The 12412-nt window shown below is 47.5% G+C and overlaps 5 protein-coding genes across 5 annotated transcripts; 3 read left to right on the top strand and 2 right to left on the bottom strand.

The window, feature by feature from the left end:
* Window positions 1-374: 374 nt before the first annotated feature.
* M431DRAFT_92431 (hypothetical protein) lies at window positions 375-2586 on the top strand (the record flags this gene model as incomplete). The annotated part of the gene is made up of 10 exons (XM_024924358.1): window positions 375-530; window positions 584-639; window positions 701-891; window positions 997-1166; window positions 1222-1395; window positions 1464-1690; window positions 1752-1888; window positions 1945-2124; window positions 2189-2317; window positions 2372-2586. 10 exons carry the CDS (start codon window positions 375-377, stop codon window positions 2584-2586), a joined length of 1635 nt encoding a protein of 544 aa, XP_024771564.1.
* Window positions 2587-3012: 426 nt separating this feature from the next.
* M431DRAFT_511040 (glycosyltransferase family 90 protein) lies at window positions 3013-6190 on the top strand. Its single transcript, XM_024919587.1, has 4 exons — window positions 3013-3097; window positions 3154-3212; window positions 3268-3566; window positions 3618-6190. The coding sequence occupies exons 1-4, from the start codon at window positions 3063-3065 to the stop codon at window positions 6159-6161; spliced, it is 2937 nt and encodes a 978-aa protein (XP_024771563.1). The 5' UTR covers window positions 3013-3062; the 3' UTR covers window positions 6162-6190.
* A 629-nt stretch (window positions 6191-6819) lies between these two features.
* M431DRAFT_92805 (hypothetical protein) lies at window positions 6820-8841 on the top strand (the record flags this gene model as incomplete). The annotated part of the gene is made up of 1 exon (XM_024924404.1): window positions 6820-8841. One exon carries the CDS (start codon window positions 6820-6822, stop codon window positions 8839-8841), a length of 2022 nt encoding a protein of 673 aa, XP_024771562.1.
* Window positions 8842-8984: 143 nt separating this feature from the next.
* On the bottom strand, window positions 8985-9611 carry M431DRAFT_8190 (hypothetical protein; the record flags this gene model as incomplete). The annotated part of the gene is made up of 1 exon (XM_024923093.1): window positions 8985-9611. The coding sequence occupies one exon, from the start codon at window positions 9609-9611 to the stop codon at window positions 8985-8987; it is 627 nt and encodes a 208-aa protein (XP_024771561.1).
* An 830-nt stretch (window positions 9612-10441) lies between these two features.
* Window positions 10442-11887, bottom strand: M431DRAFT_92579 (hypothetical protein; the record flags this gene model as incomplete). The annotated part of the gene is made up of 2 exons (XM_024924377.1): window positions 10442-11595; window positions 11647-11887. 2 exons carry the CDS (start codon window positions 11885-11887, stop codon window positions 10442-10444), a joined length of 1395 nt encoding a protein of 464 aa, XP_024771560.1.
* Window positions 11888-12412: the final 525 nt, after the last annotated feature.

Here is a 12412-nt window from a genome sequence, read left to right as displayed (position 1 = left end):
TCCCTCCGGGGTAGCGATCTGAGGGATGGAGACCGGGGTCCGGGTTTTCAAGTCCACCTCGATATTGGTAACAACTAGCTGCTCATTGGTACCCCAGACGGTATATCTGAATAATAGCTGTCCTAGGTTCCATCGAGTCTAGCCCTCTCGTCGTAATTGCTTGGGTTATTCTCATCATACCTTCCCGCACCTGCCGGGTCTCCAATAGTTCCTTGGCTCGTTGCGTGCGATCGCCACATTCACACATCAAGGCGGACTTTGAAGATAGTAGTATTATATAACCAACCTGGGAGAAAAAGTGACGATGTGTAAATACTGAAGGGTTGTCCTCTTCTTTTCCCTCTTCAGCGTTCTTCATCCCATCGGCAAACATCATGGCGACCGTACTTGCGAGAGGCGGAAAGGACCCGTCTTCGGTCTCAACAACCTCATTAGATAGCATTTCGCCACCTCTGGGGGCTCCGATAGTTGAGAGACGCTCATGGTTCAAGAAGGGAACAAAAGTCGACAAAGATGCCATTGCAACGCAGGTACGTTATTATCAAATCAATTGTTTCATGTAGATCTGCTGACATGACTGCAGCTTTCAGTATTCGACGACCCAGACACAGCTGAAAAGTACCAGCCGAGACCAGACTGGTAATTAAATGCAATTATACTTTGTCTAAAAAGCAAGATAGCTAACGTGGAAATTAAACAGGGAAAATATTCACAGATTCGACCCTTCTTTCCGATGGACATGGCGCGAAGAGGGCAAACTCATCCGGAAAATGGACCTCTACATTACGTTTTGGGCCTGTATAATGTTCATGGCTCTCGAACTTGACCGGTCCAACCTTTCACAAGCATTGACCGATAACTTCCTTTCGGATCTTCACATGACTACGAATGGTATGCTCGATAACCACAAGCCAATATCTACAAGAGCGCTAACGATTCATCTTTAAGACTACAACTTGGGCAATACGGTGTTCAAGCTATCGTTTCTTCTTGCAGAGCTTCCTTCACAGCTAGTGTCGAAATGGATGGGCCCGGATCGATGGATCCCGATGCAGATGTGCTTATGGAGTCTCGTCGCAGGCGCCCAGTTTTGGTTGTCGGGCCGAAGCTCGTTCCTTGCAACACGAGCCTTGCTCGGAATTATTCAGGGCGGATTTATTCCAGATGTAAGCTACATCTTGCTGCAATCGCCTGGATCGATTCACTAATTGGGAGAATTAGGTCATCTTATACCTTTCCTATTTCTATAGACACGCAGAGTTGACAATCCGCCTGGGTTTCTTCTGGACAGCTCTGAGCTTGGCAGACATATGCTCGGCATTGCTCGCGTACGGGTTATTGCACATGCGAGGTATTGCGGGACGCTCTGGATGGAGATGGCTTTTCCTTATTGAAGTAAGTCACGCGTGGCGATGTTCGTGCTCATCAGACGTTTTGGAGCATATGTTAACAGATATCATTAGGGCCTCTTGACGCTCGTTGTTGGGTTACTTGCCTGGGTTCTCATGCCTGCTGGTCCTTGTCAAACGGCCAGCTGGTTCAGAGGCAAAAAGGGTTGGTTTTCTGAACGGGAGGAAAAAATCATCGTCAACAGAGTTATTCGCGAAGATCCCAGTAAGAGTTCGATGCACAATCGTGAGCCTGTCACACCCAAGTTACTATGGCAGAGTCTTAAGGACTATGATCTCTGGTGAGTCTCGAGCGAAAATGAGAAATCGAAAGAGTATTGTTAACGTTTACCAATGCGATAGGCCGATATACATCCTTGGACTTGTATTCCAAGTTCCTGCGACTCCGCCAGCTAATTATCTGACTCTTACGCTCAAGGGCTTGGGCTTTGACACTTTTCAGACAAATTTGCTCACCATTCCATCAACGGTGCTGCACGGTAAGATATATCTATGCAGCTTAAGAGATTTCGTTTACTGACTTGTTTTGCTTTAGTCTTCATGATGCTGGCCCTTACATATCTAGCCGAAGCTTGGAGCGAACTTACTTTGACGGCCCTAATTGGTCAAATTTGGCTGCTTCCATTCTTAATCTACCTCAACGTTGTTAATACTACGGAAGTGAACAAGTGGGTGTTCTGGGTGGTGGTTACACTTCTCCTTGCATACCCGAATGGTGAGCTCATTACAATGCAAGAGTTTCGCTCATATCAAGTATCCCCACTAACAAATCAATGTAGCCCATCCGATTCAAGTAGCATGGAACTCGCGCAATAGCAATGCAGTAAGACTTCGAACGGTTTCAGCAGCGTGTTACAACATGTTCGTCCAGGCTGGTGGCATCGTGTCCGCCAACATCTACGTAGCAAGTAAGCAGCTCCCCTTTCCACTTCTATACTACATTACTAACTAAGCTCTGATAGGTGATGCTCCTCGTTATGTTCACGGCAATCGCGCACTCCTTGGCATTACCTGCATGAACATAGTCATATATATCCTCACGAAGTTGTACTATGTGTGGCGTAACCAGTCCCGAGCAAAGAAATGGGAAGCAATGACTGAAGAACAGCGACTAAACTATCTCGCTACGACAACTGATGAAGGAAACAAGAGGCTCGACTTCAGATTTCAGCATTAGAGCGTTTCTAGATGGAGTATTAGACATTGAGAGGCGCAGTGCGGCAATGTTCTGTATTTATGTTTGAGTTACGGAGCGGTTATAACACATGTTTTGACTAGTGTTTCTTCCGTTAAAAATCTCGCAATTACGATGATATGAATATACTTGAAAAGAATATTAATGCCGATCCCTACAGAATAGTTCAGTGTTGGCTTGGCATTTTGCTGACGAAACTTGGTGCGACTAGACCTAAAGAAGGGGCATTAACGGGGTGATTTCTGGTCCTTACTGAGGAAACAAGTGGCACCTCAGAATCTCCTCTTCTCATCATAATCGGCTATCCTCAGATGCAGATGCAGGCAAAGGTCGAGATTCATGATTCTGCTTGAGTGACTCGCGAATGCGCAAAGTATTCGCTTGCGCATCTCGAATGCGAGTTGTTTGAGATTGGCACTCGCATAATCTTCTGCGTTATTGACGCGTGGGTTTTCAGCATGCGAGGGGCCGTCTCTCACACACGGGCTTTCATGTATGTATGCCCATAGATATATCCCGATTTCGATACTTATTGACGCCTTGTTAAAGATGCCTGTGTCTCTCTGTCTTCATTCTATCCGCTAGGTATTATACTAGTGCTTCCTTTGGTATGTAGTACGCCCTTGCGAAGGTAAAATAGTGATAGTTCTGACTGACTTACAGAACGCCCTGTTCATTTTACAATCATCACTCTCCTTTCTACTGGCATTTGGCTGTTAGGTTCTGCATATTACTGGGGGCTCCAAACAGACTGCCAATATCTTACGGTCGTTGCAAATCACAAGAGCTCGACTGATGTCATTAATCCAACAAGCGCAATTGTCAAGTATTTCAGAATCGGGCATGAACACTTTCAACATTTACATCCGTCCTTTCCTTTCCTCCTATGTTGCATAGCATTGCGAACATTGATCTACTGGGGCGTTATCCGAACTTCACAATGCTCGCGGTCTGGTTTAGAGGTAGGTCTCCTTCTATGCATAACTCTTCTCCAAGCTAAACATTTCGTGCAGGCATTTCTACCGCTGTTGTGCTTTATTGCTGCAGCAATAGGACCTGGATTCGGACTCCTCAAACTACAGCCCAATAAGCGACAGGCACAATGGTCCATGCCATCCAAATCGCAGATTATCTTCACATTTCTTGCCGCAGTGTGGCCACTATTCGTCATTTCAGCGGAGGAAAGCTCGAAAATTGCTACTGGGACAGTGTGTCCCATTGGATGGGGGCGCTTCGTCTCACTCACTCAGCTCTTCAAATACATAATCGATGCCGTGATCATAAGTCATACATCTCATCTGGCGCGCACAGCTACAGAAGATGGAATCGGCATTTCTGAATTCATGGGTAAGCTCTCGCTTGTCGCAGCTGGAAGCATTCTGTTGCTCTCGTTCCCATCTTGGCTTTCAGATTCAGAGTTTCTCATGGCATTTACTTTTCGAGCTCTCGACAATGGAGACTTTGCTGTTGATGGTTTCATTGCGATGATTGGTGTACTCTCCAGCGTAACACTGTTGCCGTCTGTGCATCCATCATGCTTCGCGCTTCTTATAATTACTGCCACATTCATGGGCTTACAGATTCCTTTCCATCAGGCGATTCCGCTTCTATCTCCTGTGTCCTACGGAGAATTTGTGAAGCATACGACTCTTGCAGTTGTCTTATCAGTGCCCCTGTGGTACCTTGCCATTAGCATTCATCATGCTGGAGACTCCAACGCATCACGAAGAATCTTCAAGGGGCTAATAATGTCCGTTAGTGGGTTTGCACTGATTGCGTTGGTGGTATTGGCGCAGCTGTTCTTTATTGGGCCCCCAACTATGGTTCTGATCGATATAGCCATCAAGTCACTCGTATCGGAAGCATCTTCGGAGATATTCGCGTGGGAGTCACAAGCCGCAGCCAGTAACTCACTGGCTGACGCTGTGAATGAATACACGAAAAGATACACGCTCCCGCCCCCACCAAACTTCGACAAATGGTACGAATTCGCAAAGGAGCACAACTCTGTCGTTATGGACGATTTTGACCAGATCAACAATGATTTACTGCCTTTCTGGGGGATGGAGCCTGCGCAAATACGTGATTTGACTATAAAGCTCTTCAACTACGGAAGCTCGGAAATGGGCGGCATGCGTATCAGGAACGGTTCGGTAGAGCAGTCGCCATATATCCCAGGATCGCATCATTGGATGACGGATTCATTTCAGAGGATGATTGAGCCTTTCTCCAAGTGGTTACCGGACATGGATATAGCTATCAATCTGGCCGACGAGTGCCGTATGGTCGTGCCATTTGACTATTTGGAAGCTCTCAAATACTTCGCACAGGAGAAGAGACGAGGAGTTTCTAACCAAATAGAACAGAACGGCTGGCCGAGCAGCGTGTTTTCCCAATTTCCATGGCCTAAAGACTTCCCTGAGCCTCTACCTCGGGCGACGGAAGGCAGGAAAGATACCATTGATCCTCTCTTTACAAATTATATCCGGAGACCAATGTTTTACGATTTCGTTGCTGCTTCCTGTCCGCGAAGATCGGCAGTACACAATAGCCGTTTGTGGGACTGGAGTAGTACTTGTGTTGGCTGTCTCAAGCCACATTCGCTGCTTACAACCAGCGGTGCGATATTAGCAGATGTATCGCTTGCTCATGATCTTTGCCATCAGCCAGACGTCGCATACTTGGATGGATTTCTCAATTCGCCATCCGCATTGGTGGGCACAAGTTTACTCTTCCCCATCTTCAGCCAGGCACGCGTCGGCGGCTTCTCAGACATTCTAATACCTTCGCCGTGGCATTTCGATGACAAGAGCGCCTTTAAGGAGGACAGTGGCGTGGAGTGGGAAGATAAAGCGAACGCTCTATTCTGGCGCGGAACGCGATCGGATGGATTCTCCGCTCATGGACGATGGCCTGGATTTCTACGACCGCGATTCGTGCATGAAGCTTATGAGAAGACTGTGGCTTTGCAATCATCCAGCATCGAGACTCCTGTTCACATTAATGTCTCCTTTACTGGGGATATATCCAAATGTGATGGAATGGACTGCGCTGTTGAGTTGAAAAATTATAAGCAATGGGGTCTCGCCGCAATGAGCAACGATTCGGTTGTTGACCAGGAAGCAAACCAGCTTCCCCCCGGCGTCCCATTTGAAGAGCACTGGAAATTTAAGCACTTGATGGACATGGATGGCGCGGGATTTAGCGGTCGTTTTCTGCCTTTTCTGGAGAGCCGCAGTTTGCCTTACCGTGCGGCGTTCTTTCGTACTTGGTATGATGAGAGAATCCAAGCCTGGCACCACTACGTTCCTGTAGACATTCGACTTGGATCGGGGTTTTGGTCCATTTTGGAGTTCTTCGGTGGGGGTGCTGGTGATAAATATGGCGAAGGACCTGAGATGGCCAAGAAGATTGCAGAGCAGGGGAGAGAGTGGACGCAGAAAGCGCTGAGAAAAGAGGACATGCAAATCTATATGTTCCGCCTATTGTTGGAGTGGGGAAGAATCACACATGATGAAAGAGAGCGATTAGGATTTTCCATTACTAGAGAAGGATAAAATATATTTAACATACACGTACGAAACACATAGCGAAAGATGATGCTTGATTTCAAACGAAACACTACACACAGTACTCTTTGTAACAGTGCTATGCCAAGATGTCAATCTATGACCATCTAATACCTGCCTAGACATATTAAATAGACCGAAGTCCCGAAATACCAATACCCCATGTTTGCCAAGAACATACCATTTCCAAAGAGAGCGGCACTTTGGTATCTCGGATGGAAATGAGAAGTACTTTTGTCTCCCATACTAAATAGACTGTTATGTTATGCTTATCCAAGTAGCTCTCACTAGCACAGAATGTCACCAACAGCTCCAACTCCACGCGCTTTATCAACTGCCAAGCCATATTCCTATTGGATCACTGCATCAATCACACGGCCGTTATCCCTGATGAAGCAGGTGGGAACGGTAACGGATAAACCCAGCAAACATAACAGTAGAGCGATCACTCAATGATGGAGATTTTCGAATACTCAACGATTCCGCGGGCGGGGTCGATTGATGTTGGACGAGATGCCTGGGTAACCACGTATATAAAGGCGGTGTGAATTCCCAATTATGGATTCTTCAGACTTCTTAAGATATTACATCTGTCGAAGTCTCGCGACAGCTTCAAAAGAACATGGCCATCCCTAATCGTGCTGTGATGGGAGCGTCGGCCTTTGCATCATTGCTCTTGGTCGGGCTGCTTGGCCTCCCAGCAGAAGCAGCATCGAAAACACCATGGGGTGATCCTTTTAAGCCCATTGATCCCCAAGTCTGGGTGAATCCCGATGATATGACATGGGACGACTTCAAAGCGCCACCTGGTACTCAATGGAACGACGCGACGAAGAAGGGCTCTGGTCGCAACTTCAACATTGCCTTGATAGCCGTGGACTACGCCGATGAGACTTTCGTTGTAACCCGAGAACCCAACTCGACAGTTTTTGGTAATCCTCTTCCGATAGTATCCGGTATCGACCGGGAAGATGTCCCCGCCTACTATCGCGACTTACTCAACAAGCCGACTGACCTTAATCGCGGTCATACACTGCATGAGTACTGGATGGAGGATTCACACGGCCGATATGGAGTCGATCTGACAGCATTTGGACCGTACCGCATGCCTTCCTTGTCGTATCAGTATGGCGTAGACAATGGCTTTAACCCCGGAGCATGCCCGACGAACAACACTTGTAACCGCGATATTCGAACGGATGCTTATGCAGCTTGGCGAGCGGAGGTGGGCAATACCACAAGCAATTCATTTGAGCTGGTATTCATCCTCTCTGCAGGACAAGACGAATCATCGACATGGCAAGAGTTCGGTGAGATGAGATTTTCATCCCCCGAGGACGTGCCTGATGCCTTCGGACCGCCCAAGAATGCCGACGGCTCTTCTTCGATACCGAATTACGCATCGACCAGATATGTTCCATGGACATCGTGGGCATCTGCATCTACTATTTGGCCAAATGCAGGTGGTGGTTCGTCGACTCAATGCGAAAGCTCTGGAATGGGTACCTATGCCCACGAGCTCAGCCATCTGCTAAACATTGGAGACAACTACAATAACCCGTTCGGCATTCCCCTGCGACGAGACTATACCGGTCCATTCTCAATGATGTCCCGCGGGTCTTTCAATGGTCCTGGAGGTCCGCATACTCGATACCAAATTCCAGCGCTTCAGGGTGGTTCTATGGGCTCCTTGCACACTGTTCGAGACAAACTCGTTCTTGGACTCATCTCCAACGACAGCGTGGTGAGCATAACAAGAGACGCCCTGGCCGAAACAGGCCCTGTCGTGGCCCAAATCACAGCGCGATCCGTCGTGTCTGATCTCATTGGCTTGAGAGTTGTAATCGACCAGGATCGCTCGCCAGCATGCAACATTTCGACTGACGTGCTCTGTGACGGAGGTCGCTACAACAGCTATGATATCGAGGTGATTGATCGAATGGGCGCCGACTCATTCCAACCTGACTCAGGCGTGATGATTAGCAAGTCAAAGACCAGCAACAGCCAGCCCTTCCAATGGACCATCGATGCCAACCCCGAAGACATCACACTCGTCGATTTTACCCGACCTAACGGAACCGATGCTTATATCACCATGGGCGATTACCGTCAATTGGCTGATGCGCTATTCCATGCCGGCACTGGATCTGGAAGCAAGTATGAGTTTGTGGATGAGCCAAATGGTCTTCATATCTACATTTTGCATGTCCACCGAGATGAAACTAGCGTTCTGTCTTATACCGTCGGCGTGCGTTCTCTGGTTGACGACAGTTCGAGCCAATATGGCATTCAGTTGTCTTCTGGTGTTCCATTCACATACGGCAAAAGCAGCCCAGTAACTGGAGGCATCTTTTGCGAATTCGAGCTTACGAATAATGGCACGTATGTAGCCTCCAGTGCCGCCAATGGCCAGGTTCAGGCAGATCACCTTGAGTGGGATATTTTCCGACTGAAAGCCGATGTTAAGGGATCTGGGTGGAAGGCGAATCTGCCGAACGCAGTGATTCCTGTCAAGTATGGGCAAACCGCAAAGGCCTATGTAGCGGTGGCTGCTGAGACTCATGCAAAGGATGCGACTGGTGTTGTGAAGCTGACAGCTACATCAGAGTCTGATCCAAGCGTGGTGGCAACTGCGACTTGCAAAGTGAAGAAGAACACTTGTAGTTAAGTGGAATCTTTAATATTTGAACGAATTAATGGATCATGCTTATTTTCTTGAAATGGATTATGTGAAATATCTGTACAATCTATACAGTATTGTGGCTGCATTGTGTAGCGGTAGCCTCTAGACTTGGGTTAAGCCTCAAATATTTATCTGCGCTCCAACTTCTTGCCAAGGTCCTCACGGATATAGACCTCGTTAAACTCCCTTAAGTAGGGCGAATCCGTTAGCCTCTTAAACGCTTCCCTCAACTTTCCATCCTCATCGTTATCCAAATGAACGACTCGCCAAACATTCAGCGGCTCCTCTTCAGTGCCAGTCACAGAGTGCTCGACATGGAAGAGAGGCTGATTTGTTCCAGCAACAATCTTGTGACCATCCGGACCCTCAACTTCTGGCACACCAATAAAGAAGACCCTTTCGTTTTCATTGTCCAAGAAGACTTGCTCGATCACTGTGTTGTATGTCGTGGGATCTACCCAAGTTCCCTGATCGGTAACACGCACAAAAGTTTCTGTGGGTCCGTTCGTTTGAAGGTTGAAGACTTGAAGACTTCCTGGCCGCAAGAGATGTCGTAGGTATTTTGCTGGGTTGTGCGCTTTCTTTACTTCCATGTCCCAAAGTTGGGTTTTTGAGTAATGCAAATCCGGATCAGCGTCATAGTGGCGGCTTTTGATGACTTGGTTCACGTTGGAGGGCTCGAAGATGATTGGGGTGTTGTTGGGATCTTTGAAGGCTGCCTCAAGAATCTCCTCGTGGTCTTGAAAAGCGGCCATTTTGGTTTATGCAAGAGTGGTAGTAAGATTGAATAGGTTGCGAGGTTGTGTTAGATCTATTGGTCGGTCGGTTGGTTAGTTGGTAGTTATGTGCTTCTTGATGGTTCTGAGACGAATGGATGAATTGTAGATTGCGAAGCGGGGGGATTGAATCTTATAGACAATCACCGTCTACACAATATGACGTAGCTCTAAATGTGATAATATTGAATGTTCTCACGATGTAGCGCCACTGTGTGTACTCAGGCCAAATTATGCTTAACGACTTTCGCGAGCGGACAATTCGCGTGCTACAACGCCCGATCTGCGCCGAGAAATTAACGCCTAGCTCGCTCTCGGGTCTGAGCGGTGATTTCTTCAGAAGGCGATATGTAATCTTACTCAGCGGTGTTGCTGTTAGCATTAACCTTCTGGCCGAGCTCAATCGGCGCGAGGATGGGATGGCAGCTGATGGCCATTGTTAATTGCTTAGAAATCTCTAAACGGTCAAACTCCAGAGGGTTGCAACGACATGGCACGAATCTTCCGTACAATGTAAACATCTGATAATATGGAGGCTTCGGCGAATCCGGATGTCCGAGCTGTCCATGTCGCCTCACCGTTTATCCACGATGCTACAGTTGACTAAAAGACTGAGATTCGTATTCTTCTACATAATTAAGCTTATGACGATTTTTGTTGTTCAGGATACAGAGCTTTCTCCACTACTTGTGGCTGCTCATTAACAACAGTTGCCCATTACCGCATCATAAATATCTCACATTGCGAGAGACACAAGTAAAAGAATAAAGCTGGTTGACTAAGAATTATCAATGATTCTTGGCATACACTCATGAGCTGCATTTCCCACAATATCCACATTCTTCATTGCAAGCAGTAAAATCGCCGGCATCACTGTCACTGTCGCTGTCACTGCCGCAGTCGCCGCAGCTTTTGCCGCCATCATGTGTCTCTTCAACGTCATCATCGCTATGTCCGAGCCACTGAAGCCACTGGTCCTTCACCTGGTCTGAGAACGCAACGCCTGCATCTGGGAGACGTTTTCGAATCTCCAAAGGACCTCCCTGCGACTTGACAATTTCTAACAGAGTGCCGTCTTTCTCTAAAGCCGTGGCGATTATCCGATGCAAAAGAGTGCTCAGACGGCTAAGATCTTGCTGATGAGATTTTTCCCAGTCTTGGACATCCTCACGTACATCGGCAATCTCGATATTGTTGAAAGTCCCTCGTGTATGATGCGCAAGGATAAAATTGGGGATACGAGCAAGCCACAAGCGTGGTAGTTCTTCTGCGAGAGTGTCATTTTCGATAAGTTTAATTGACCGAGTCTTTAGATCAAAAACAGATTGTTGAGACATTGGCTGACCACCATCAACCACCTCGAGGTTGCCAGAATCGGCTGGTGAAGCCGATGAGGTCCCGATGGAGACACTTTCGAAGAGACTCGTCAGATCTTTGTCCCCGGCGGATGCGGATTTACCAACCGTTAGGGCATTCGTGTCTTTCTCTTCGATGTATCCATCAGCACTTGACCGCAACAGTATATCAAGCCCACCGAACTTGTATCTGATAAGTCTATGGTGCGATTTGGAAGGTCGAACGTCAGGAGTCCATGTGGTATAGGCCTCTGGGAATGCGTGTCCAAATCCTCTGACCCCCATTATTTGCTCTGTCGGCGAATTCTCTCTTCGTATGAAATGGACTGTCTTACCCACGACTTCCACGACCATACGAAATGAGCGGTCGACGCCCCGAACAAGTGTGCCCTGGACGAACCGTAAGAGGTTTCCAATGGTACTATTACATGCAACAAGGTCGATATGAAGTGAAGTCGGATGCATTTTCATAGTGGCAACAATCGCCGGCTCGAGGGGATGCTTCGGGAAGAATGCCGAGTTGTTGTCACGAAAGTAGACTCCATTATCCTCAAGAAGTGCTCGAGGCTTCTCCAGTGGTGTCCACAGAGGTGGGCGACCTATGGTGACTGAATTTAGCTGTATTCCATTCTCAATGGAGCTTGTGTTTAGAAACGTACCTGGCACAATGATTTTTGGAGCTTTCTGATCAGCCCAATTGTATGAGGCTACCACATCACTCTCAGTGATTCCAAAGGCAACATTTCCTTCGGAAGTATCCTCGAGATCCTTCTGGTTAATTATCTCAATCAGTTCACCTAAAGGAGGCGGCGGTGATTCCTCTGATTGCGCAAGAGGATTTCGAGGTCTGATGTCCTGATGGCCCCCACGGCCGCGCCATCTTTTGTTGTAATAAGACATGGTTCCCGTGAATCACTCTCTAAGAACTAACAATGCGCTGGAAATAAGCGAGTAGTACCAAACAGTGGCAGATAGTAGCAGATAATAGTAGACAATAGCAGACAGTAGTAAATAGTGGTAGATAGTAATAAATAGTAGCAGAGATTAGAGAAACATCAAGGCAGAAAGGTGATACTTATAGCTAGAATAGTAGATAACACGTTCAGGATGCTGAATAGGCGTTCCCTATATACCAAACAAGGCCTCCGGCATGCCAATTCCCATCCTTTCTGATGCCTGAAAATGACGGAGGCCTACAAAGATTAAACTCGTCATTGTGAACTCATGTCGGGAGGCCTACGGCTTTCCGGCGACATGCAGACGTGTAGAGGCGCAGTTGGCCGCTCATTTTGGCCAACACCTGGCGGTTACGCTGTGAAATGGCAGTTGGCCAGAGGTTGTGCCACTCATTTATCTTCTTGGCCTCTTACAGGTCGCTGCAGCCTAACGGAGTGCGAAAATCCCCTGTCGTGGCCTAATCATATG

Source organism: Trichoderma harzianum, assembly GCF_003025095.1.
Source record: "Trichoderma harzianum CBS 226.95 unplaced genomic scaffold M431scaffold_11, whole genome shotgun sequence".
In the NCBI taxonomy this organism is placed as follows: Eukaryota; Fungi; Ascomycota; class Sordariomycetes; order Hypocreales; family Hypocreaceae; genus Trichoderma; species Trichoderma harzianum.
Note: the sequence above shows the minus strand (reverse complement) of the source record. Positions and strands in the feature narration are given on the sequence as shown.

Excerpts from the sequence above, each read along its gene's own strand:
- M431DRAFT_511040 (XM_024919587.1), top strand. The coding sequence starts at position 3,063 with ATGCGAGGGGCCGTCTCTCACACACGGGCTTTCAT. Across the intron at positions 3,098-3,153 it reads TCTCACACACGGGCTTTCAT|ATGCCTGTGTCTCTCTGTCT; the intron begins GTATGTATGCCC and ends GCCTTGTTAAAG. Across the intron at positions 3,567-3,617 it reads GCTCGCGGTCTGGTTTAGAG|GCATTTCTACCGCTGTTGTG; the intron begins GTAGGTCTCCTT and ends CATTTCGTGCAG.